Source organism: Oncorhynchus kisutch, linkage group LG24 (genome assembly GCF_002021735.2).
Source record: "Oncorhynchus kisutch isolate 150728-3 linkage group LG24, Okis_V2, whole genome shotgun sequence".
NCBI classification, from domain to species: domain Eukaryota; kingdom Metazoa; phylum Chordata; class Actinopteri; order Salmoniformes; family Salmonidae; genus Oncorhynchus; species Oncorhynchus kisutch.
Genome location: NC_034197.2, coordinates 12,115,527 through 12,142,094, shown reverse-complemented (window position 1 = coordinate 12,142,094; position 26,568 = coordinate 12,115,527). Strand labels below are relative to the sequence as shown.

At 44.9% G+C, this 26,568-nt stretch overlaps 1 protein-coding gene across 3 annotated transcripts in view; it reads left to right on the top strand.

The window, feature by feature from the left end:
• LOC109869189 (arf-GAP with coiled-coil, ANK repeat and PH domain-containing protein 3-like) overlaps window positions 1–26,568 on the top strand; it is a 74,642-nt gene that overhangs the window by 7,012 nt on the left and 41,062 nt on the right. For all 3 annotated transcript variants that reach the window (XM_020459140.2, XM_020459139.2, XM_020459141.2), the window contains exon 2: window positions 26,293–26,350. In XM_020459140.2, the coding sequence (XP_020314729.1) occupies window positions 26,293–26,350 (58 nt within the window). The remainder of the gene's footprint in view (window positions 1–26,292; window positions 26,351–26,568) is intronic.

Below are 26,568 nucleotides of genomic sequence, written 5' to 3'. Positions count from 1 at the left end.
TGCTCCATGGGTCTCCCGGTCGCGGCTGGCTGAGACAGAGCCTGGACTCGCACCAGGATCTCTAGTGGCACAGCTAGCACTACGATGCAGTGCCTTAGACCACTGCGCCACTCAGGAGCCCCAGTCTCTCTTTCCTAATCAGGGATTAGCCCACATTCTCCCTCTCTCTGTTCTGTTCAATCCCAGGAGAGGAGGACGTCACAAGGTGTTTCATCTCACCTCCAAATAAACATATTGTGCTGCTGGTGCAATGTCACGCTGGTGGGTAAATATTATTCAAATCAGTCTATTAGACTCAAAGTGCACCTCTCATTGGACACCTATTGCCAAAGAGGCACTCTGTTTCATTTTACAATCTATTAAACAACCTTCACCTCAGCAGAAGGCAGCATTGGTTTCCCCCACTTTGAAACTGAAGCCATTGCATGCAGGCAAAAAGAAAGGCTTTCTTTCTTCAAGAAATGAGATAACTCTTTTGCCACTTAGAACCCAGTCTCACCAGGCTCTGTCTCCTCCAGCCAGCCAGTCATTCAGCCAGCCAGCCAGCCAATGTAGGGCAGTGTAACAACTTTCATTAGAAGAAGGTGAAGACCAAGGTGCAGCGTGGTACGTGTTCATCTTATTTATTCTGACTGAACACTGAATACAAAATAACAAAAAGAATAGCCGAAACAGTTCTGACAGGTGCAACAAACACTAAACAGAAAATAACCACCCACAACTAACAGTGGGAAAACAGGCTACCTAAGTATGGTTCTCAATCAGAGACAACGAAAGACAGCCCAGTACATCCCTGGGGCTAAGCTGCCTGCCATCCAGGACCTCTACACCAGGCGGTGTCAGAGGAAGGCCCTAAAAATTGTCCAAGACCCCAGCCACCCCAGTCATGGACTGTTCTCTCTACTACCGCATGGCAAGCGGTACTGGAGTGCCAAGTCTAGGACATAAAGGCTTCTCAACAGTTTTTACCCCCAAGCCATAAGACTCCTGAACAGGTAATCAAATGGCTACCCGGACTATTTGCATTGTGTGCCTTCCCCAACCCCTCTTTTACGCTGCTGCTACTCTCTGTTTATCATATAGGCACTGTCACTTTAGTTATACATTCATGTACATATGTACATACTACCTCAATTGGCCCGACCAACCAGTGCTCCCGCACGTTGGCTAACCGGGCTATCTGCATTGTGTCTCGCCACCCACCACCCGCCAACCCCTCTTTACGCTACTGCTACTCTCTGTTCATCATATATGCATAGTCACTTTAACCATATCTACATGTACATACTACCTCAATCAGCCTGACTAACCGATCTCTGTATGTAGCCTCGCTACTTTATAGCCTCACTACTGTATGTAGCCTCGCTACTTTTATAGCCTCACTACTGTATGTAGCCTCGCTACTTTTATAGCCTCACTACTGTATGTAGCCTCGCTACTTTTATAGCCTCGCTACTGTTTTTCACTGTCTTTTTACTGTTGTTTTTATTTCTTTACTTACCTATTGTTCACCTAACACCTTTTTTGCACTATTGGTTAGAGCCTGTAAGTAAGAATTTCACTGTAAGGTGAAACACACCTGTTGTATTAGGCGCACGTGACAAACACACTTTGATTTGATTCTATCATTCATCTTACAGTAGCAGCCAATGTGTGGTGTTCAATGTACTGTAGGCCTACAGTCCATTCCATGAGGCTTTTGAAGAAAACATGCAGGGCTTGACATTAACCTGCTTATCCCCTTGTCCTTCAGACAATGAGGTGACTGAAAATGTTGTTGTGTTTGATGCAAGGAACCACTTTACAAAATAAAATGCATTATTATTCCCATGCTATTACTACAGTGAAGACGTTAATACTTCCCTGTGCTTATTGGCTACTTAGCTTTTTCAAGCCTGTCTCAAAATACACTGCCCTTCAAAGACAAGACTGAATAATTTTTATTTTTTGTTTCAAATTTCCAAATGTTTTTCTCTTGTAGGAAGCAATCACTCCCTTATTGGTGAATGCACATGATCTCTATAACTGGGCTAATAACTCACTAACTAACAAAGGATGTGAACTAAATGTGCACAGTGGCTACATGCAGCTCTTGCTTTGATCTGCAAACAAGGGCATCTACTCACGACCACAGCTGTGAACACAGTTCAGTTCAGTTCAAAGGAAATGGCACAGATCCAATATATGGCAATGGTGTATTTGCATATAGGCCTACTGAAGCTCTGATTGGCCATGCCACACCGGTCTGTGTAGAGTACAGGCTGAATTGTGCATGTCAATGCCAATAGAATCCTTACAACAAAGTCTCTTGCATAGTTCATTTTGTTTCGGGGTGTTGCATTGAAAGTGGGTAATATTGCGTTGATTCGATCACCATTGCCACAGTAAAGGGAAAAGTTGATGGTGTTAACTAACAGGGAAAACTCTAGGAAGTCTCGTGCTTCTCTTCTGCGCTCTGCTCAGTCTCGGGGCTACTGCACGCCCGCGCGCAGCTTAGAGGGAACAATGATGGCAATGGAATTTCATCGTTTCTGTGTACTACATACATAACTGTGGATAACAATGCATAACTATGGATATGAATGTCACTCTCTTCATGTGTCTAAGTTTGGACATCATAGCACAGCACAGCATCGCACAGTAGAGTACAGTGCAGTACAATACAGCACGGCAGAGTGCAGTACAGTAGATTTCAGTACAGTAAAGTTCAGTACAGTACTATACTCGAATTTTCTGTACTGTATTGTACTGTACTCTGTGCTCTACTCACTGTACTGTGCTGTGCTATCCTAACTTGTGAAACATATGTCTATGATAGGTTCCGATTTGGTCTGGTCCAATCCGGTCCGTCTGTGGACCTTAACATCAAGGCCAGGATGGCCTGACTAAAAATCTATTATACTGAACAAAAATATAAATGCAACATGCAACAAATTTCTAAGAATTTAGTGAGTTACAGTTCATATGAGGAAATCAGTCAATTGAAATACATAAATTAGGCCCTAATCTATGGATTTCACATGACTGACACAGATATGCGTCTGTTGGTCACAGATACCTTTAAAAAAAGGTAGGGGCGTTGATCAGAAAACCAGTCAGTATCTGGTATGACCACCATTTGCCTAATGCAGTGCGACACATCATCTTCACATAGAGTTGATCAGGCTGTTGATTGTGGCCTGTGGAATGTTGTCCCACTCCTCTTCAATGGGTGTGTGAAGTTGGTGGATATTTCCGGGAACTGGAACACGCTGTCGTACACATAAATCCAGAGCATCCCAAACATGCTCAATGGGTGACATATCTGGTGAGTATGCAGGCCGTGGAAGAACATTTTCAGCTTCCATGAAATGTGTGCAGATCCTTGCAAGACGAGGCTGTGCATTATCATGCTGAAACATGAGGTAATGGCCGCGGATGAATGGCAGGACAATGGGCCTCGGGACCTCGTCACTGTATATCTGTGCATTCATATTGCCATCAATAAAATGCAATTGTGTTCATTGTCCGTAGCTTATGCCTGCCTATACCATAGCCCCACCACCACCATGGGACATCAGCAAATCGCTTGCCCACAAGCCGCCATACACATGGTCTGCGGTTGTGAGGATGGAAGGACATACTGCTAAATTCTCTAAAACGATGTTGGAGGTGGCTTATGGTATAGAAATGTACTTTAAATTCTCTGGCAACAGCTCTGGCGGACATTCCTGCAGTCAGCATGCCAATTACATTCCCCCTCAAAATTTGAGACATCTGTCTGACAAAACTGCATATTTTAGAGTGGCCTTTTATTGTCTCCAGCACAAGGTGCACCTGAGTAATGATCATGCTGTTTAATCCGCTTCTTGATATGCCACACCTGACAGGTGGATGGATTATCTTGACAAAGGAGAAATACTCACTAACAGGGTTGTAAACAAAATTGTGCACAACGTTTTAGAGAAATAAGCTTTTTGTCTGTATGGAGAAAAAAAATTCTGTATACTTTTTAACATTCATGGGATGTCCAGTGTTGGTCAGTGATCAGTGGGTCAGGATGCTGGTTAAGGTCAATGGAAAGAGAGGAGGCTCATGGGTAGGTGTCAGTAAGAGCTGGGAGAAGTGACATTAACTGGAGAGTGAGAGAGGAAGCAGAGAGAGAGAGAGAGAGGGTTGTCCAGACTGTTTTAACACTCTTGGTTTGACCACCAGGTAACAGAAAGACAAAGAAAACTGTTCTGAGCTGAACATAACAGGATGCCAGTGGAAGGGAGGACAGTAGCAGGTGACCCAACTGTGGTTTGTGACTATTATGATTTCCCATTGTAGCCAATTCAGTTGCAAATCAGATTTCTTTTTTTTTGGGGGGGGGGGGGGGATAATTCCATTGAATCACTTAATAATTCACAAACAAAATTTATGTCAGTAAAATCACTATAATTATTTGGTAGGTCTACCATTACTTGTTACTTCTGTGAACGTTCATTGTCCTTAGGAGCGAAATGTTTTCATATTTTAAAGATATGTGGGTTTTTGATAACGAAATTACAAGCACAAGGCAATATTTGTTAAACTTACAGAAGGTAAACAATATCTTCAAAACAAAATATATGTATTGATATTAGTTGGCAGAGGTCTTTATGTCAACATTGTAATGACATGATGTATTTTTGATACCTTTAATACCTTCTGGGAGATGTTTTCTGAGACTCCTTTTCCATCTGTGTGTCCAGAAATCAAAGCCTTTAGTTATGCCTAATTTTCTAAGATGGAAAATGGTTGAAAAAATTTATCTATGCCTTCATTTCCCCCAAAATAGGAACTCTTAGCTTTCATTTGACACCAAATTTGATAGGCTCCTATAAACTTCACGTGTTGGTTCTCATGGGTCCTTTTACATGGAAATGCCCAAAGCCGAAGCCAAAGGCAATGTGTGATGATTGCGGCGACTCTGTGATAGATCTCAAGATGAAGCACTGAGATTTCTAACTGGGGGGAATCAGGAACACTGATACAACCAGATATTAACACTGGAGTCACCACAAAAGATGTAGCAGAAAGTTCAAAACAGAAACCATCTAGATGCATCTGATTTTAATGTATAATTCGAACTGCAACAGGTTCTCTGTAGACATTATGCTGTGACATTTGTACAAATGTTACAAAAGCAAGTCCTTTAATTTCCTGTTTGTTCTATGAGTTATTGGTGCTAATGTAGACGAGTGATGAATCCTGCTATAACGGACTGGAGGGGTCTGGATTTAGCCTGCTTGAGTGGCTGGGGACACAGCACAGGGATGATGTCATCCAAGTCTTTGTGTTGGAGAGTCCTGGCTGTCCCTCTCATTTCTGCCTGATGAATAGCAAGATGCCATTCACACAACTCCACACAAAGGGCTGTGGTGCAAGGCGCTGCATACTGAACAGGGTGGTGGTGGTGGTGTGTGCGTGTGTGGTAATCCACTTTTATAGGACATTCTGCACGATGACAAAGAGACCTGGGATTTGGGCCAGCAGCCTATCACAAACAGAAACCTGTCTTGCCCAGATCTTAAGGGCACAACCAGAGTGTGTGAACACTTTATTAAGTGCGGGGAAATATAATTGTCGAACCGTATCACTGTCACTACTTTTTTTTACAACTGGCGCCCTCTCTTTTCAACGCGATCGGCCAGTATTACCACAGGATGTGCGTGCTGCGTTGATGTCATTGAATCAGCACTATGGTGATAATGGGAGTATTCACAGGGATAGGCTAAATTATGCATAGGGTTATACAGATATTATTATTCCTATCACAGGCCACAGTAAATGACTAATAAGATAGGGAGGCAGAACCCACAGACGAAGGTTCACTTTGATGTGTAAAAACAAGAATCACATGTACCTTTTGGTCTTTGTTTTGTCACAGTCTGTCTGCCTCAAAACATTACGTGCTGTGTTTTTCCCACCAGATTTAGATTTTTGGTTGGGCAACCCAACATCTGATCTCAATTCGATAGAGCTATCAGATTTCTGTCAACCGTTTTGGGGAGAAAAATCCACTTTTCTCTTGAGCTATATCCGGACGGCTCCAGTTTCTGTCAGGGAACGGTCATGTTAGCAGTAGGACTAGTCATCTGAAAAGTACAGTGTGTCACTGTCACTGTTATCATCTAGTAATAACGATTGTCTTTGAGTCATGGTACAGGAAGGGGGATGTACAGTGCACAACCCAGACGATTTTGCTGGGAAACACAGCAGAGCCTACAGGTTGCTGGAATAACCATAGGATTAGCATCATCTGTGTACTGTTAACATTCCCCTCTCGCTGACCTTCTGTTCGCGAAGAGTTAAGCAGCCACCGCCACGTGACTCCATCTGTTGAGGTTATGGCGACGCGTTTGAAATGCGCTATAACTCAGAGTTCATGTAAATAGTCTGCCTAAAGCCCCTAGTGGATTAAACCATAGTCTATATTGGAGCTGTGTGATTTAGTGTAGGAAGCTAGAGGATGGTAAAACGTAGGAGGCAATGAAGATGTCAAGTCTCTCTTTGAGCGCATATTGTTTCATGTGCCCCTCCATGACGCTATTTTGCAGCCCCCTATTTCAACACATTGGGAAATGGCATGTTTTCCTGCGGAACGCCAGATAATATGCCTGCTCTGCTTAGGTCCAGCGTAGTAGAGCAGAGGCAGAGCAGAGGCGTCATCTGAAGTACTGGTCACTCCGAGACCAGAGCAAATGCAGAGAACAGAAGGGACTGGCCTCTCTCAGGGGAACATACTTGGACCAGGCTCTCTGGCCCTGTGCCTGTAGGCTCTGAATTAGTCATCTTCCAGCAGATGTTTGCCATGCCCACCGAGAGAAGACTAGTTGGATTAGTTGGAGGTAAGGAGACCTGTGCTACACAGGAGGTCTCATGTGATTATGCCTCCAACAGATAATCTATCCCAACATTCAATCAATCGTCTCTCTCTCTCACAACTACAGCAGTTTTATAGCGATGATAACTAAGATCTTTGATATTGGTTAATTGATATCACGTGACATGCTAAAACTATAAACGAGGGGGCCTTTGGAGGTGACATAAAACGCGTCGCGCTTAAAGTCATTGAGGGCTGCGTCTTCTTTGAGCTGTGTCTTTGTGTACCGACTTGGCGGTTGTATCAGGTTGACATGAGAGTTATGAGTGACAGACTGCTGCAGTTTTATGGAATGCGTCTGAAGTGACATGTCTCCCCTGACAACCGGACTGCTCAAATGTTCCCGAGAACGTACTGTATCTTGCCCTGGACACAGCAGTTCCAGGTGCGTCAACATTGCCCACCCACTAGCACCTTCACCTCGTATTGTCTGGATTTACTACCAAGTGCATCAGGAAATGGGAGGCTGGGGACTGAAGTCTCCATACTGTCACAGATCTGCTGTGAGAGTTACTCAAATAACATTGATTCATCCAATAACTGTGTGGCATGACAGGAGAGACATTTTAAGGATGAAGTTGGAGTAGCTAAACATGTCCAAGGAGGACTCAGTGTGATGTTTAGCTGTTGACTCAACAGTAAAGGAGAGAGATCTTACTGGAGCTGGATGGGTTCTGGTCCACAGGCACTCTGGGCGTTCTGGTTCTAGAATGCTGAATCATATGTAACCCAGACCAGGCACCAGGCATCTGTTTCCGATTTGGCCCATCCCACTCACACACTTTCACTCCCCTCTCCTCCTCCTCTCTGTCTTCCTGCTAGGCAGGCGATGGGAGCGGGGGCAGCAGACTTCCCGGTTCTCATCCCTCACAGGGCCCGGGCTGGAGCTGGGGAAGTATCAGGAAATGCGTCAGTCTACTGAAATATTAAAGAGGATTTTGAGTAAAGGCCATCGAGGGATATGGCCCGTGCTGAGGTGGCTGACCGGGACCTCCCAACGCCCAGCCCTGGAGCCTCCTCTCTGGGAACTGATTCACTACTGGATCCTGGATCTAGAAATCACATGTCTGGGGGTCAGGTTAAATTATGTTAAATCACATACTATGTTATAGTGAGTTCACCAACACAGTATACAATATATATTAATATTTTACTGCAGTGGCCTGAATCAGGATCACACGAGTGAGTCTTGGTACTCTTAAACAAATCTACTTTGAAACAAAAGTATACACCTCACACACATGGTGATGGGCTTAAAAAAAGAAGACACCTGTACCATGTCAGATATAGAATTGCACTTTATATACAATACCGTTCAAAAGTTTGGGGTCACTTAGAAATGTTCTTGTTTTTGAAATAATCATTTTTTTGTCCATTAAAATAACATCAAATTGATCAGAAATATAGTGTAGACATTTGTTAATGTTGTAAATTACTATTGTAGCTGGAAACGGAAGATTTTTAATGGAATATCTACACAGGCGTACAGAGGCCCATTATCAGCAGCCATCACTCCTGTGTTCCAATGGCACGTTGTGTTAGCAAACCCAAGTTTATCATTTTAAAAGGCTAATTGATCATTAGAAAACCCTTTTGCAATTATGTTAGCACAGCTGAAAACTGTTGTCCTGGTCAAATAAGCAATACAACTGCCTATCTTTTGACTAGTTGAGTATCTGGAGCATCAGCATTTGTGGGTTCGATTACAGGCTCAAAATGGCTAAAAATAAAGAACTTTCTTCTGAATCTCGTCAGTCTATTCTTGTTCTGAGACGTGAAGGTATCATGCCACATGGTGAGACCCAGATGCAGACACAGTTGGCAGATGGTTGGAGTCTTACAATGTTTATTAATCCAAAAGGAGTAGGGAAGAGAATGGTCGTGTACAGGCAAAAGGTCAAAACCCGATCAGAGTCCAGGAGGTACAGAGTGGCAGACAGGCTCGTGGTCAAGGCAGGCAAAATGGTCAGGCAGGTGGGTACAAAGTCCAGAAACAGGCAAGGGCCAAAACCGGGAGGACTAGCAAAAGGAGAAATGCAACAAGCGGGAGAACGGGAAAACCGCTGGTTGACTTGGAAACATACAAGATGAACTGGCACAGAGAGACAGGAAACACAGGGATAAATACACTGGGGAAAATCAGCGACACCTGGAGAGGGTGGAACATTCACAAGGACAGGTGAAACAGATCAGGGCATGACAGAAGGCTATTCCATGCGAGAAATTGGCAAGAAACTGAAGATCTTGTACAACGCTGTGTACTACTCCCTTCACAGAACAGTGCAAACTAGCTCTAACCAGAATAGAAAGAGGAGTGGGAGGCCCCGGTGCACAACTGAGCAAGAAGACAAGTACATTAGAGTGTCTAGTTTGAGAAACAGACACCCCAGAAGTCCTCAACTGGCAGCTTCATTAAATGGTACCCACAAAACACCAGTCTCAACATCAACAGTAAAGAGGCGACTCCGGGATGCTGGCCTTCTAGGCAGAGTTCCTTTGTCCAGTGTTTGTGTTCTTTTGCCCATCTTAATCATTTATTTTTATTGGCCAGTCTGAGATATGGCTTTTTTTTCAGCTCTGCGATACTCAACTAGTCTAAAGAAGGCCAGTTTTAGTGCTTCTTTAATCAGGACAACAGGTTTCACCTGTGCTAACATATTTGCAAAAAGGTTTTCTAATGATCAATTAGCCTTTTAAAATAATAAACTCGGATTAGCTAACACAACTTTCCATTGGAACACAGGAGTGATGGTTGCTCTGTACGCCTATGTAGATATTCCATAGAAAATCTGCTGTTTCCACCTACAATAGTAATTTACAACATGAACAATGTCTACACTATACTTCTGATCAATTTCATGTTATTAAAATGAACAAAAAATTTGCTTTTCTTTCAAAAACAAGGACATTTCTACGTGACCCCAAACCTTTGAACGGTAAATATGACAAAACTGTTTGACATAGAAACATCGGATTTTGGTCTGGGTTTTTGAAAGAATGTTTATTAATGATGATGAAATTATGAAAAATATGACTAACATTCCACCCATGAGGCCAAAGAGGGTGCTTTTGGTCATTGACTGCAGGAAAGGGCTACTGGGTGGGTCTGTTTAACTCCCTGATCATAGAATATCTTTTTCAGTCTAGTGTGATGGATGAGTTGACTATCACACTATAGCCTACAATCAATTTACTTGTTTATTGACCCTTCATTGGATAAGTGTCAGCTTTGTCCTTCAGTGAAGTCATTAGCTGTTGTTTTCTCTGTCTTTGTTGATGCTCTTTATTGGTCAGGGTTCTCATTTAAAAAACGCGCGTACGTACTAAACACATAAAAATATAACTTGACGTGAGAATGTGCTCACCAGTGGAGGCTCTAATAGTTGAACAGTTTTTCTTAAAAAAAAAATTAAGGAGATTCAGCAGAGAGGGGAGAGAGAGCTAGCAAGCTATATTTTTTTATTTTTCTCTGACTTATTTGAGCTAATGCAGCTAGCTAATTCCCTTTACAGATAAAGTTGAAAACATTCTGCTTTTGGTAAATAGACTGGAAGTTTATGTTAAATATTTGACATGGGTAGGGGTAGGCTACAGCATTGCTGTACGTGTGACAGAAGCGGGACGTCATTGCCTGTTTAATCTTAGAGCCGATATCAAGGCAGGACATAGAAACACAATCATCTACTGACGAACTAAACACTGAACTGAAATGTGTCTGTTGCACAATAATGCCAATAGTTCCACGTTATACAGCAAATAAAAGGGCGTTGTTGTCCCCATAAAAAAAGTGAATGGAGCCGTTTTCCAGGTGGAGTGTTTATGCTCATTCACGCCCGCACAGTTTTATGACAGGTCTGATTTTGTAAAGGGAAACCATGCGTATGTGTTGCATGCTGCCGAGTTTATAGATCTCAATGTTTTTGTATGTGCGTCGACTTTTCAGAAATGGGCGCACGCAGATATTTAGTGTGAAATTGACACAAACTGTTATAAATGAGGCCCCTGGTCTCTAGAGGCTGTGGTTTGTAGTGGAGCCCAGCGAGCCATGACTGACTGAAGCCTGCCTCTCTGTTTGTAAACTGATGCTCCGTTGCTGCTCTGCTCCTTGTTCATTTAGGCTCCACTGGGACTAGCAGGAATGCTAGAGAGAACTGTTCAACGCTATTTTCCAGCATTGTTAACTGAGGAAATAGATCTTCCATTCTCTTTCATTCCATGATTGTGATGCCAAGTGTCAAGGTAATTGGTTGTATTGTAAATGCTCCCCATTTGCCTCAAGTTAGGCTTCCTCTCAATAGACCACTCCGGAACATGTTTCTGAAGAAACCTCGACTGACTAGAAAAATCAACAATGGTGCAATGCTCCCCTTCTCTCTCGACAAATGAACAACAAACAAACAAAGTCCCGCCTCATAAGCTTTCACACTTTTACGGTGGCAGCCAGCCAGGGTCTTGCCAGGACCAGGCATGTGTGAGTTCACAGTTCACACAGGGGCTTGATCAACAACCTGGTCCTCCGCCCACTGGGGAGGGAGGGAGTCGTGGCACGGAGAGACGCAGGACAGATGGTGACGTCAGGGGGAAAGTGCTGACTACAGGGTTGGAGGAAACACCTGGGGGAAAGAGGGGACAGATTGACATGGCCCAGACCCACCAGTCACCTCCACTGTTATCTCTGTGTCTGTGTGTGTAAACCGTTCTTCTCACGTGAGGTCTGTGGCAGGCAGCATACAGTGAATGAACATATTTACACAATCTGTATGACATGAACTGCATACGACTGTTGTTTGTGTTGGAATTAGTTTCCAAATGCAATGTACTTTGAGCATTTCTTTCCTGTCCTTCAAGAACTGGACCTGTACAAACCTTCGTTTTCGCTAGTACAAATCTGCTCAGTAAGAAATGGCCAACAATAATCGGATATAATATGACTTTTTTGTGAGGACAACTCTCTGAAGCACAGACACTTAGTCTTTTGTTTCTGCGAGCCACATCGCCGACTTCTCAGACAGGAAAGAGCTGAATGCTTCACACGTCTGGTATGTCTTTCTAGTGCGAGCCAAGCTGCATGTTTAGCCCACAAAAATGCTGGGAAGACTCGCAGGCCCAGGCCAGCTCAGACTCAGCCCCGCTAGGCAGCACTGACTGGACATCATGGTGGGTGTCTACGAAGGGATTTTCACTGGGGGAATTCACAGGCAGTAATTTCACTGAAATATCAGGATTTGTCTTAAATGTTTTCACTCCAATGTCAGGAGTTAGGATGTGAGGATCACCTCAGATACTTGGACCAGACAGACCAGTGCTCCTTTCAATTTCTTTCTGCAGTTCACCCAGTCCATTCACTGAGAGAGAGAGAGAGAGAGAGAGAGAGAGAGAGAGAGAGAGAGAGAGAGAGAGAGAGAGAGAGAGAGAGAGAGAGAGAGAGAGAGAGAGAGAGAGAGAGAGAGAGAGAGAGAGAGAGAGAGAGAGAGAGAGAGAGAGAGAGAGAGAGAGAGAGAGAGAGAGAGAGAGAGAGAGAGAGAGAGAGAGAGAGAGAGAGAGAGAGAGAGAGAGAGAGAGAGAGAGAGAGGAGAGAGAGAGAGAGAGAGAGAGAGAGAGAGAGAGAGAGAGAGAGAGAGAGAGAGAGAGAGAGAGAGAGAAAAAACTGGCTTGGTGGGCTGCTGCCCAGAATAAGGCTCAGACTCGAGGAGGGCTGGTGCCTTGTCTGTCTGTGTACCTCATTGTCTCCCACTCCACAACGGAACATTTTCTAGGGCCCTGTTCCCGCTACCAGAGATGAAGGAGAGTCTGAGGAGCTGAGTGGCAATAGAGATTTGTACTTTTCAATTCACATTACATTCTTGCCTCCCCATTGTTATGGCTGGCAACGCAACATTCTTGGTCCTTAGATCAAATTCCATGTAAATATCACGGTGGCCACTAGCCAGTAAGCACAGACTATTTAACAATCCAAGCAACTTTTCTACTAGAACATATTTCAATATGAATAATGCAACCAAACCATATTACACTCTTGAATAATGCAACAGTCCACAAGCATGTGCAGACAATTAACGCTGCAATATGTCATTTCTTGGGCGACCTGATCAAATTCACATAGAAATGTGAGCTGTCATTCTCATTGAAGGCAAGTCTAAGAAGCGATAGATCTGTTTTATCTGCTCAATTTCTATGATTCCCGTTCTTAAGTTTCTTTTTTGTGTCTTACTTTTAGATGGTACAATCAGTCTCTTGCTTGTTTTGTCACATAAACTGACATTAGAAGAACAACAACAAAAAAATCAAGACTCTTTCTCAAACAAGAATGCAGTGTGGTGTCTGCCACAGTCAGACTAGCCGTCCTGTACGGTAACAGACATATTTGAATGCTATTCGGAAATAGGCCACTTCACAACCACTAGGCCTACATGCTGAGAGAGAGAGGCTTAATGGTCCGTGTGTGTAATGACACAAAGCGATGTGCTGACAGCCTTTGTTGCCCAGCTCTGCTCCCTGTCTGAAGTGGCGTTTCCCCATGGGCTGTGGCCTAATTGCACGACCCCAACAGTGACTGGGGAGGGTGGGTTAGCAGCACTAGCTGCATAATGCATCGCTTTTGACACCCAGCAGCTGCCTCAAATAATGATAGCCAATGATAAGGACCTCTGTTGCCTTGATTACACAGGAAGGATTCAGGCATATTGAGATGAGATCTATGGATCTCTAACCAGTTAATATTAAAGGTTTTGAGGTTATGTCAGAGCGATGGAAAGTTATTTATTTTCTTGAATGTAAATTGCAGGGATGTTGCCATCTGCTGTCTTTCTTTGTTTTCTCCTGCTCTCGCACGCCCACACACACACGCACACACACGCACACACACACACATTCAGTGAAACTGGCCCTGGCTAATGAGGACAGCATACTACACTAATTGGTCATCTGGTTGGTAATATGGAGCCGTTGAGCAATCTTGCCATTCGCCGAGATGTATGGGAAGATATTGTACTGTGTCCACGTTGAGATGAGAATATGACATATTTTCATTGTTCAGTTACAAGCTGTTGCCTGATGATTCATACTGTAATACGTCTGTAATAAAGTGGCATTTTGGCACACAATGTCCATTAATTCCTCACACTATATTGTTATATCATGTTAGATTGTGTGAGGGGCAACAGGATGGACACATTCTCCCATAGTCAGCACCATCACCATGCTCTGGGATTTCCAACATTACTTCATCACCATTATGACATAATACCAAGGTCATGTGGCTAGTGCTGTGAACTCTTGGTGTATGCTGGCAATGTTCCCAATCATTGTTTCTCGTTCAGTTCTGTGCTGTGTTCCACTCCAACTGCCAATTAAACATACTGTTGACAGGATGTTCGGGAGAGTGAGTGGGCAACACATAGCTAGCCTGGTCCCAGATCTGTTTGTGCTGTTTTGTCAACTCTTAGGGTCATATTTCACACCAAACATTGTGACAATGCATGACCATAGAAGTTGGCAAGACAACACAAACAGATCTGGGACCAGGCTAAGCCTAACACATAGTATAGCAATTGGAGTAACAACCAGATTCAGGCAGGCTTTCGAATCAATAAATATGCATGACATATTACCCCCCGAGCATTATAGTAAGTGGGTCCATTATGTATGCTTGAGTGTATGTCATCAGTTATTGTCAGATAATCCCATAAATCTCCAGTGGCCTGGTTTCCTGGTGTCCAGTGAAGAGGGCAGGGGACGGACTGTGCTGACCAGCCCTGGACTGGACAGGTGGTTGGCTAGAGCACGTCAGAGAAATTAGAGTCGTTGTGATTTACAACCATTAGCTTAATCCATGCAGATCTGATCCCTCAATTACTCTACAGGAAGCAGACCACAGTGTCCCTGTGCCACTTCATATGTGTTGCTGTATGTGCAACACGCTATCACAGCTTAGACACAAATGACTTATTTGGAATTCGTGACAGGCACACGCAAAAAAGTCTACCTTTTCGTGTGGATTACATGAATTCCAGTTTGTTGTGGCTAACATTAGTTAGGCTAGCTAGGTGGCAAATGTTAGCTAGGCTAGGGGTTAAAGTTAGGGTTAAGGTTAGGTAACAAAAGTAGTTGCGAATTTGCTAAAGTTGTCCATGATGAGATTCAAACACGCAACCTTTGGGTTGCTAGACATTTGTATTATACACCCACCTATCCTCCCAGACCAAACTCCCTCATATCGTTTCTGTCTTAAGTAACATATTTTATCTGTGATTGAAATTCATTGTATACAAAAGCGTGTACTGCACAATTCTTTTCTGTGTGCCTGTCACAAATTTCCAATAAACAATATATTTCACAATAATCTGTGATAGTGGGTTGATGGACAAGCTCCAATGGTAGCCGGGGGTGTCAAACTCTCAAGAAATAGCTTAAAAGTTGTAGAAACAATGAAAAGTCTTACAATAATTACATATTGTCCTGCTGCTGATGCTGCTTAGTGACTAAAACATGGAGCCACAGGATCCATCAATGATGTTGATGACGCTTGTCTGAAAGCAGGAAACTGGAACACACCTGCTTTGACCAATCACTTCTTTCTCAGGAAGGAAGGATCCCACAGGTCAGTGCTCTGACGGCCTGCTAGTGCTACTAGCCCCAACCCCATAGAATAGGATTGAATTACTAGAATGGACATTCCCATTCAAGTTAACGTTTTGTGATGCATTGACCCGGAAACTCATTGAATGTAATTGCCATGGTCTGAGGGGCTTCTCCAGTTCTAGTCATTCCATTTCTATGCCCCAGCCCACCCCAGCCTCAACATCTCCCCTGGCCTTCTCCTGCCCTCCTGAGGCCTTAGCCAGAGGCTTATCACGGACGCCTACCAGCCACACGGCCACAAATCCCAGCAGATTCCCAGATAAAACCTGGTGCTCTGGTGCTGTCCTCTCCGACAGGCACTCCCCAGTGTTTATTCCCGCTCAGCGGGACTGACAGCCCTGTGTTAGCAGTCAAATCCCTCAGGGACAAGAGAAGAATGGCTGCCTATCAGATTATCCAAACAGTTCAGGCGGTCAGAAAAGGTGCTTGTAAAAGTAACAAGAGAACAACAACTGAATGAAAGAAATGTGGATGTTCACAATAAGTTAGACACGGAAAGGTTGGGGATTTTGTGGGTCTGAATGGATCTTTGGTTATTTTCTCTGAAATGCCGTAGAGTGTGTATCTGCCAAGTAGCAGTAATATACAGACATCTGCCTGAAAGCTGTCCCTAAGTTACAGCTTTGAAATATTAGCGGAAAAGGCTGACGCAGGAAAGAACATTTTTCAAGATCCAGCTCGGATAAGAGAATGAAACATGGTCTTTTCATAAGACCTTTTTCAAAAAAAAAAAAAAGAATGTTGCTTAGGCCTGTGACATTTTGCTTGAGATTTTAAACCACATTTCAGTATAATAATAGGGTTTCACATATTATTGTAGCACTGCATCAATCATTCATTGTTAAAGCGTGGTACTGCAACTGCAGAGGTCATTTGCCCTATGAATCTGTCTGTCAGACATGGTCTCTTGTCTTGAACAGCTGCTAAAATGAGATGATCCAAATGTTTTGCCTATTTGTATGGCTTACAGTGCCCTCGGCTAGGTTAGAGTTGGCCATGATGCTACTTTCATTATTCCGGCATCACAAAATCTCCAAAAGCGTAACGGGCGCCTTCACATTGTTTGAAAAAGCAATGAAGGAGCCCTTGTATAAAGCTTGAGCTCTTATCTTTTGATCTCAGTCAAAATGGTACAGCTCTTTCTTCTGACTCTCTTCCTATTTCTTTGACGTAATAAGATTGAGTTTTAAGATATTATTGACAGTTTAGTGCTGTCATTTGTTGTACTACAAATACATCTTCATCAAAATATGTTCCCTCTCTGGACAGAGGCTTGTCTCTGCAGTCTTGGTGGTCATGTACTAGACCAGGAAGTCAAGACAGACATATTCTGAAAAGAGCGGGAAAGTAGCTTCTGTACCGTAGCTTCCCTCAACTTTTGCCGCCAGTCATAACAACAGTGCTTTGTCTCTCGGACTCGCTCAGTGGATCTGTGGAGACATACAGGGTGGCTTTGTGTCCTTTGGCAGCTATTTAGCCCAGCCTCACTCATCCAGCCAGGCCATCTCTTTGGTTGGTTTTTGTGAGGTCTGAGCCTTCGGTGTGATGGGGCTATCCCAGTCGCCCAGGCCAGTCCATTGGCATGGCGGTTCATGAGTTTGTGAGGTCTGAGCCCTCTGGCAGGCCAGGTATCAGCTGCTCTATCCCCAGGGGTCAGGACACCCTTTCAGGTTCACATCCGGGTCACAGCAACAGTTACACTGTGACTAATTAGGCCATTAAGTGCCAGAGATGTGTTAGCTGTAGTTCCTCCAGATTATAGGAGGTAATTGATTGGTGTGTGATTAAAATGTAGCGTTATTGATTCATGCTAAATGATACCTCGCTTTGTGCATTGATGGACTGCGTGGGAAGGACAATGAGGAGCCTGGGAAGTTAGGGAGGCATTTACCTGTCTGTGTTTCTTGAAGTACAACCCCTTTGCCAAGCAGTAAGACAGTTAATTTAGTATTTTCTTGTTGGCTCTGGGTGCCGAGATGATTGATTTAGAGACCTTTCGGGCATTGAAGCCATGAAGAATTTAGTGTGGATGTGAACAGCATAGCCCTCCTCCACACACCTGCTGATTCTAACCTGAACAAAGCTTGCAATTTATTATTCATGTAGGGCTTGGGTAAGGACTAAATGTCACTGTTGCATTTTCATAGATTTCCAAATTGATCTCAGTTGAGAGAGTCTTCTTACAGACGTATTTATGGATCTATAAATGCTCCTGTCTACTGACTAGCCATGTGCAAATGAACTGCTGGAGTTGTGTGTTGTTTTCTGAATTTCTTGGACTCTTTTGTAGAGTTTGAACAATAACCAGACAGCTTTGGCAGCAGTATGGCAGTAAGGCCAGCAACAGAACAGAGTTCTCACGGGCCAGAGGGGGGCTTATTTGGTTTGAATGTCTCTGTGGAAGAATGTGTCTCTGTTCTCTGTTCTCTCCATCTTGAGAAGACGGGATGCATGTGGTCACATTAAATGAGAACGTTCTCCCGAGCTCAGCTCAGCTCTGGAGCAGCCTGTGAAACATTGGTTGATGTTGGACGCTACCAGCGCTGACGTCTCTCTTTCTCCCAGGGAGGAACAGAAAGTGTTTGTGCACCACGTGTCGTTCAAGACTCAGCAAGATACTTGTAGTTCCATGTGTTACTGTGTAACGGTTCTCTGACTAACGGCGTCCGGAGCACCTTGTTTTGGTTTAAAAAAAGGGAGGCGGTACCAACAGATTCACAGCTTCTTATCCAATAGGACATTGCTAAATTGTTACAGGACAGTGCTAGCCAATACCCCGTGTCCTCTCTGACGCCCAATGAATGCACCATGAAGTTCAAAAGAAAACCACAAACTTTGAAGATATTTGACTTTCTTAGATTATTGCTATTGCCAGTGTAAACACGAACTCATCATTTAGCTTCGAATGCAGCACTTTTTCCTGCTCAACCAGTCCAAGGGTGGAGCCTTTTGTAAAGCTTTATGTGTTTGAGTCATTGCAATGGTTTGAGTTATGGAGCTTATAGGGAAGCGTCATAGATGAGATGATGGGTATGGGAGGTGTCCTAATGCCGGGCTAATCCAGGATGCATGTGTATGGGCTGTTGTCCAGGGGAATGGTAGTCAGCAGAGGGGCAGCAGTGAGGCAGCAGTGAGGCAGCAATGAGGCAGCAGTAAGGCAGCAATGAGAAGGGCGGAGGTGCAGAAAGCAGACGGTCAGAAGTTCACCCTCAGCAAGAAGGCGGTTGGTTGGTCGTCTAGGTCAGACACAGGCCAGCCCATTGGTGGGGACGCCATGATATCTTCTGTAAAACCCTGTTGATTTTGGAGAGGTCAGCGTGCAGTCAGGCGAGGGAAACATTACCGGGAGCCAAAAAAAGGAGCCCCCGTCCTCTACACTCCTCATCCTCTTTCCTCCAGCCTGCCATCCCAATCCCAGACGACATTCTGGATTAGCAAGGCTGGGGAAAGGACTTGTCCTTAGCACACCACACCACTTGTAATTCCAGATCCAGAGAAGAGATGAGATATCACTGTTTAGAGCTTCTCTGTCAGGCCAAAGTGAGCTCAGCTGGTCTTTGCATGCAAATAAGCTGCACATCCCAGTGCGTGTCTATGGGGAATCCGTGTGGGGGAAAATACAGCACATGCGGGGTGTTGCTGTCACGTATGTTCACACGCACCACTCGGGTTTGGTGGATAGTAGACTGACTGCTTGCTGTCTCCAATCTGTCAGTCTCAATAGGTGCGCCAACTTCCAAATCCTGCACAGGCATTTGTGCTAGCTAGGCACCGTGGCCAAAGATTGCCGGCTGGGCATAGCATGGCAACTTTTGTGGCACGTCTGGCCTAGTGTCCTCCCTCCCCTCTGCAGTGGAAGACAGGCAGACCAGACGTGGTTGGTAGAGAATGCCTGTGCGGCTTGTCTCCCGGCCAGGAAGTTAACTGGCCTATTAGATGATGGCGCTGCCCAGATGAATCCAACGACTCAGTGCCAATTTTAGAATGTGGGACGGAATGTACTGTTTATGTGGACTCAAAATGAGCATAATTTCTCACTCTTATGCAATCTGCTCTCATATGATGCAGTCTGACAAAGAGATCCAAATGTTGTTTATTGCAGTGTTGTAGTGTGTGTTTTTTTAAACACATAGTTCATTCCCTTGACCGACAGTAACCTTTTCTCTCTGTGTCTCACAGCTAAGGAGAGAGGGACAAATGGGGCGTGTGTTCCGGAATGGGTGAAACCATTACAGATTCCCAAGCAGGCCCGCATTCAGGGCCCTGAATCCCTAGGCCCCTGTGTTTGTCTGTGTATGTGTGCGCGTGTGTGTGTGTGCGTGTGCGTGGGAATGAATAGGGCCAGGTAGCAGAGAAGGCTGTCATGGTCACTTTAGTCAGAGCTGCTCTCCTCTCAATGAGAGCCCTGGGGAGGCTGGCTGAAGGTTGTCATGGTCATTTTAGTCAGAGCTGCTCTCCTCTCAATGAGAGCCCTGGGGAGGCTGGCTGAAGGTTGTCATGGTCACTTTAGTCAGAGCTGCTCTCCTCTCAATGAGAGCCCTGGGGAGGCTGGCTGAAGGTTGTCATGGTCACTTTAGTCAGAGCTGCTCTCCTCTCAATGAGAGCCCTGGGGAGGCTGGCTGAAGGTTGTCATGGTCACTTTAGTCAGAGCTGCTCTCCTCTCAATGAGAGCCCTGGGGAGGCTGGCTGAAGGTTGTCATGGTCACTTTAGTCAGAGCTGCTCTCCTCTCAATGAGAGCCCTGGGGAGGCTGGCTGAAGGTTGTCATGGTCACTTTAGTCAGAGCTGCTCTCCTCTCAATGAGAGCCCTGGGGAGGCTGGCTGAAGGTTGTCATGGTCACTTTAGTCAGAGCTGCTCTCCTCTCAATGAGAGCCCTGGGGAGGCTGGCTGAAGGTTGTCATGTAGACAGCATGGCAGGAAGTAAAGGAAGAACCTAGATTCTTTTGTCATATTTAGTCACAGGCCTATTGCTCTTTCCTCAGCCAATGGTATTGCGTTCTTTTCTTCTCTTGATATAGTCATTGGATTTCAAGCAGTCATTTTCTGTTCACCTTTCCCGCGTTTGCCAGACGAGGTTTTGCTAAGCAGTGGAACAACTTAGATGTCCAACTCAGCAGTGTATCTTGCGTCCAACCGTAGAGTGGTGTAATGTAGGACCCTGGTGGTCCTCGGGTTCTCTCCATTCAAAACACTCAATGGGTGGGCTGAGGGGGACGTGTGTGTGTGTGTGTGTGTGTGTGTGCGTGTGTGTGTGCGTGTGCGAATGTCTCGACTCTGCGATGATTGCCCTGGAAACAGAGTTCAGTACGTTGTTGCCACTCAGCTGTTGGCTACTTGGGGAAAACATGGGGGGGGGAGAAACTGTTCTAGATACATGTGGAGGGATTCTACGTTGTGCTGTGTCCTGTACGTAGACCTACAGTAGTGTGACATGGTGGACACACACATGGTTGACACCTTAGACACCACGAGCCATTGTAACCATGTGATGAAAACGCGGTAGAGTCCAGTAGCACGCTCTGTCTCCCGGTACGGTGTAATCAAAGCATAGAGTCATTCTGGCTTTGCAGATGTGTAAGGTCTACGGGGCCGTTAGTGCAGAGGTGTGCGCTCTGGGCCGTCCGAGGGTAACGCAGCAGCACTATGATGTCGGCTCGTGAACACTGACGTGAGCAATGTTCTACAGTGGGGTTTTGAGTGCAGCACTCTCAGAAAAGAAAGCAGTTGCAGCCAGATGTAGAAATAGAAGCCTTCAAGAGGAAAGAACACGAGTTAAATGAGAGCTCGGCAACTTGAGGGTTTGTAAGATTGGAATAACGTGCTGAAGATACTGTAGCTACTGCACGTGTTTGGGGTAGTAAGGTATTTTTGTTGGCATTCGAGGCAACTAATTTTGTTCAGCTCTGAAAATAGGTTAGGATGGATTTGTTTAAGAATGGCATAGTTGACATAGTTGGGGGCATCTGTCTGACCCTACATCACACAGTGGCTGAGGTCTGGGCAGGGCATGGGGTGGTGAGGTATAAGGAGACAAGCAGCTAGCTAAGAATAACGCTGGATACAATGTAAGGCCAAAGGAAAGGGAGTGCAGGCAATACGCTCAGGGACAGAGACACCCCCCCCCCCTCCTCCCATCAACCACCCATTCAGCCATTTACAAGGGTCTCAATCAGAGCTCTTAATGCAATCAATATTCCGACCAAATGCTGCCGACCCCCAGAGAGGAAGTGCCTTCGACACAATAGGGCCCTCAGACAGACCAGGGACCTGCCCTCCCCCCAAATAGCCCACTCTCCTCCCCACTAACTGACTCGAAACACCCTCTCTGTCCCCTGTCGCATCAGATTATGTTAACCCTGTCAGATAATGTTCCCCTAATGTCCCCTTTTTCTCTACATGATGATTTTTAGAGCTATCAAAGGTGAAATATTGATGATGGCTTATTGGCTCCATTTCTAGAGAAATAAAATGGGACAATGGGCAGCATACAAGTATACTCACGGTTGATCAAACAGTCCAGTTAGTGATCACAAAGGATCACTTGAAGCCACTGCTCTGTTCAGTTTCACAGCTGTTCTCGCTCTCATTTGCATGCTGGGCTGTCTGAGGGTGTTCATTGGTTGATTGGGTCCCCCCATTGGGGGGCGGGTTTGGCTTCCAGGAGGTTGGTGCGTCTCAGCTGGCGTTTGGTTTGGTTGTGGCTCAGGTGTTCAGTCAATGTTCAGGGGTCAGTACCTCAGTTCTCGGTCCTGTCTCTGGCTCGTTTCTCTCCTCAGCAGACCCTCTGCTCATTACACACACACAGGGCAGGACAGGCCACCAGCCACCAGTCAGCTCTGCACCAGGCAAGGAAGGCTGGGTGGTTCTGGCTCTCCCAACCCTCAACTCTCAGGGGCCCTCTGGCTCAGCGGTCTGTCCTCTCTTCTCCTCCATCAAGTCCATAGCAGTCTGGCCCTGCCTGCTTACTGATGACCATGACAGAGCTGCAGACTGCATTTGGATGTTTGGCTGTGTATGGGTGTTCTTATGCATATAGGCTTAATGCAAATGTTCAGCACCACAATACAACTCCGGCCAAGAACCTCAACTCTCTCCAGGGTAGCTGCTGTGTGAATCCAGTTGGAATGAGAAGTGGCCCATGAAAGAAGTAAGGGAAAACAAAAGGCGTTTTGTGTTTGGAGTCGTTAGTTTGGCGTAGTAAACATCACCTCAGCCCTTCCCTTCCTTTACCCTGGGGAAGCTCAGTCAGCATGTCAATGGGCCAACAGCAGCCAGAGAAGCGCTTATTCAGCACAATAGTGCTGTTTATTATTTTTCAACCACACACACACACACACACACGCATGCTGCTCCAGATCTGCAATGTTCCATGTCAGAAAAAAAACACTCCCAGATTCTGCCTGCTAGGCCAAGCTAGTACCTCCAGCACTACAGCATTAAGCTGCCCAAACCAGTTAGTGGCTGCTGATGCACTCTCTCGTGTGAGTTTGCTCATGTTTCATCAGACATCAGGACACGCCATTAAAGTGTCCAGTCAAATAGGTCAATGAGGTGGACATAGCACTTCTTTGTGGCACGGAGTAAAGGAACTGAATACATGTTTATTGATATTGAGTGGCAGTAAAGGTCTGTTGATGACTTATTAACAGCAGTGTTCCATTGATTGGGCTACACAGGCTGGGGTCAAGGCTGTTGTGTCATATAACCTCTCCACTCCCTGCGGTGTGACTGTGTGTAGGGGTCGACTGACGGACTTCCACAATGGGATCCACCGTAGCCCACTTCGGGGGGGGGGGGGAGTCGGTTACCACGGCAACAGGCATAGGGGGCGCCGTGTGCATCCATTATGGAAGTCATGTGTAGTGAGACGGGACGATGGGGGCATGGGGGAGCAGCTGTCCCCCAAGCCAGCCCCCCGATCAAACGGGAGAAACATCTGGAAGGCTAACCACTGCAGGGGGTCCAATCCATGTTAGCTCCACTAGGCTACTGTCGAGGAGAGACGTGTTGCCTGCAGGGGATCATGCTCTAATACTGTACAATTGACAGGAGAGGCTAGCCCCCGCCCTCTATACAGGAGTTTTTAAATTAAAGCCCTTTCCTATCTAACTTGTCTATGCTTCACTGTTGTCCTTTATTGCCAATACCAATTGTTAATCAATAGCAACATTATTGATTAGATACTGTAGGAACTCGGAAGAGTGTTTACCGTTCTTCTGTGCTCACAGTCACAAGAAGAACAACTCATTTTGGAAGTAAACGGTTGCAGAGAGAATAAACTGCTGTTATAAATGGGTCACCATTTCAGCATCACGCATTGCCGACACATGGGAGAGTAAAAGAAACACGACATTTCAAGAACACTCACTGTCATGCTGCCTCTCAGAGGCACGAGAAAAAAAACATAGCTGTACAAAAGCAGAGCTTATCATATTATATTAACAGGGCTGTTTAAAACTGACATCAGCTATTAAAAAAAGCACGAGTTGTTCGCAGTAGGATTACTGGTGGGTGCGGTCAGTAGGCCTAAAAGTCTCAAATGGGAATCAGGTAAGGTCATAAAAAGGTGAATCAGTTTAGGTCATAAAAAGGGGAATCAGTTTAAGTTATAAAAAGGGGAATCAGTTTAAGTTATAAAAAGGGGAATCAGTTTAGGTTATAAAAAGGGGAATCAGTTTAGGTTATAAAAAGGGGAATCAGTTTAAGTTATAAAAAGGGGAATCAGTTGAGGTTATAAAAAGGGGAATCAGTTTAAGTTATAAAAAGGGGAATCAGTTTAGGTTATAAAAAGGGGAATCAGTTTAAGTTATAAAAAGGGGAATCAGTTGAGGTTATAAAACATAGAGCCATATGTTTGGTATTGATTAGGCAGGAGTATGGTTGGAATCCAAATCTAAGGCTGACCTTCCGATATTCCCTGTTCATAGTATTCAGGCATGCTCCAGTTGACTGACAGTAGTAAGAGTAAATGCTGTGGCAGATCCGAAGACGAGCACGTGGTGTCCTTCCTCCCCTGAGCCTTGAGCCCTGCATACTGCGGCCTGAGCCAGCCAACCGGCCTAATCTACAGTACCCATGGCCAAGGGGATGGAGAGAGCAAAGGGAAGGAGAGGGAAAGGAAGTGAGTAGGAGAGGGTGAGAGAAAAGAAGGGAAGATGAGAGAGGGAGGGAGGATTGCGAGAAGGGTGGAGAGAAAAGGAGAGAGGAGAGAGAGAGAGAGCACTGTTGTAAAACGTGAGAGATTTGCTGCTGCTTTCTGCTAATATGGAGCTGTACAGTCACCCTCCAAAAGTCCAAAAGTATTGGCACCCTCGATAAATAAATGAGCAAAAAAGACTGTATAAAATAAATACTGAGCGATATTGTATGCTCAATAAAATGGGAAAATGATATACTTTTAAACTAATACAATTTGCTCAGAGGAGATTTTGTTCAACAAGTAATAAAAAAATCTAAAACAAGATAGTTGTCAAAAGCATTGGCACCCCTAAAGGTTCTTATAATTGAAATCAAACTAAATGTAATCTGCATAAACATTCTACTTTTTAGAGTGATCCTCATCTTCCTCTGGTACTTTTGCATACTTTTTAGCTAGTACTGTAGTTCTGAATCTAGCGCTCACGAGCCAAAAGTGGTCACCCGAAAATGGCTTACTACGTCACTTATGTGTAGATACGGTATCTGTACCACATAATTTCTCTCTCTCTCTCTCCCTCTCTCTCTCTCTCTCTCTTTCTCTTTCTCTCTCTTTCTCTCTCTATCCCTCTCCCTTCTCCCTCTCCCTCTCTCTCTCTCTCTCTGCTGTGTGTGCATCTATTAGCTGTCACTCAAATTGCTAGGAGCTAAAGTTTATTGGCTGGAACTTGAATTGCTAGGGGGCTGGCCCACGTAGGGGCTGTGTCCAGGCACTCCGATTCACATCCGTATTTGTATTATTATTTTTTTACTGTCTTTTTTTGCTCATCTTTATCAAGGGTGCCAAATCCTTTTTGGAGGTGACTGTATGAGCTAAGAGGCAAGAAGAATCGATGATGTGTTTGCTAATTTTACACTGACTGACTCAAGTCAAGTGTGACCTTCCCAGTCCCACAGGGTCGTGAGAAAGTATGGGAGGATGTTTAGACGATATGGCTAGAGATGAATCGGTACCTGTTTCATTGAGTTGTTCTAATTATGTCACAGCCCTTCACCTTTATACCCCAACATCACATCAGCCTTTCATATGGTCTCCAAGCAATCTGAGGAAGCCGCCACCGTGCACACCCACAGCTGAGGCTTGTATAAACAGTGGTGTGGGCTAGTGGCTAGGGCAGGGACAGCGGTGGGCCACTGTGTAACCCACTCCCTAAGAGCAGGGCAGAGGCAGAGGTCCCATATGCTTTGGGGTGGGGTGGCGGCAGTGACTAGGTGAAGAGTTTTTCGGGGGTGCGACTGTACCACAGCTCTGCTGAACATCTTGTCACTCTGTTATGTCTGAGCTCAATTGTTTCCAGCCAGTGTCTCGCTCTGTCACTTAACTCGTTAACACTTCCCCAGAGAACTCCCGAACCCGGGCCTGTTTCAGCTCGAACATGTCTGTGTTCAGATCCAAGAACATCACTGTCAGTCTAAGATGAATGTTACTTTGCCTTCTCTTCCCAAGGACATGGGAAATGTGTGGTACAGTCACGGTGTATGAAGCGGGGGAAAAAATCATTATGATAAACGCAATGTAACTCTTCTCTGTACTGATAAAACCGTTTTTATTTTTTTTTATCTTGCAGGGCGAACATTAATGAAGTGGAGACGGAGGTGGTGGAGATTGAAGTGAAACTAGACAAGGTAAGAAACCTTTGTTTTAATAACCCTTTATCCTCCTCGGGAAGCCTTTTCAACTAGCCTCTAGATCCCATTGTCACTGTAATATAAGCCATATTATAAACGGGGCCATTTGGGTCCCTGATGCTCATTGGCTGAAACAGCATTTGAGCCGTGTGTATATCAGACAATAACCCTGGTATGACCCAGAAAAAAACGTGTTTACTGTTCTATTTATGTTG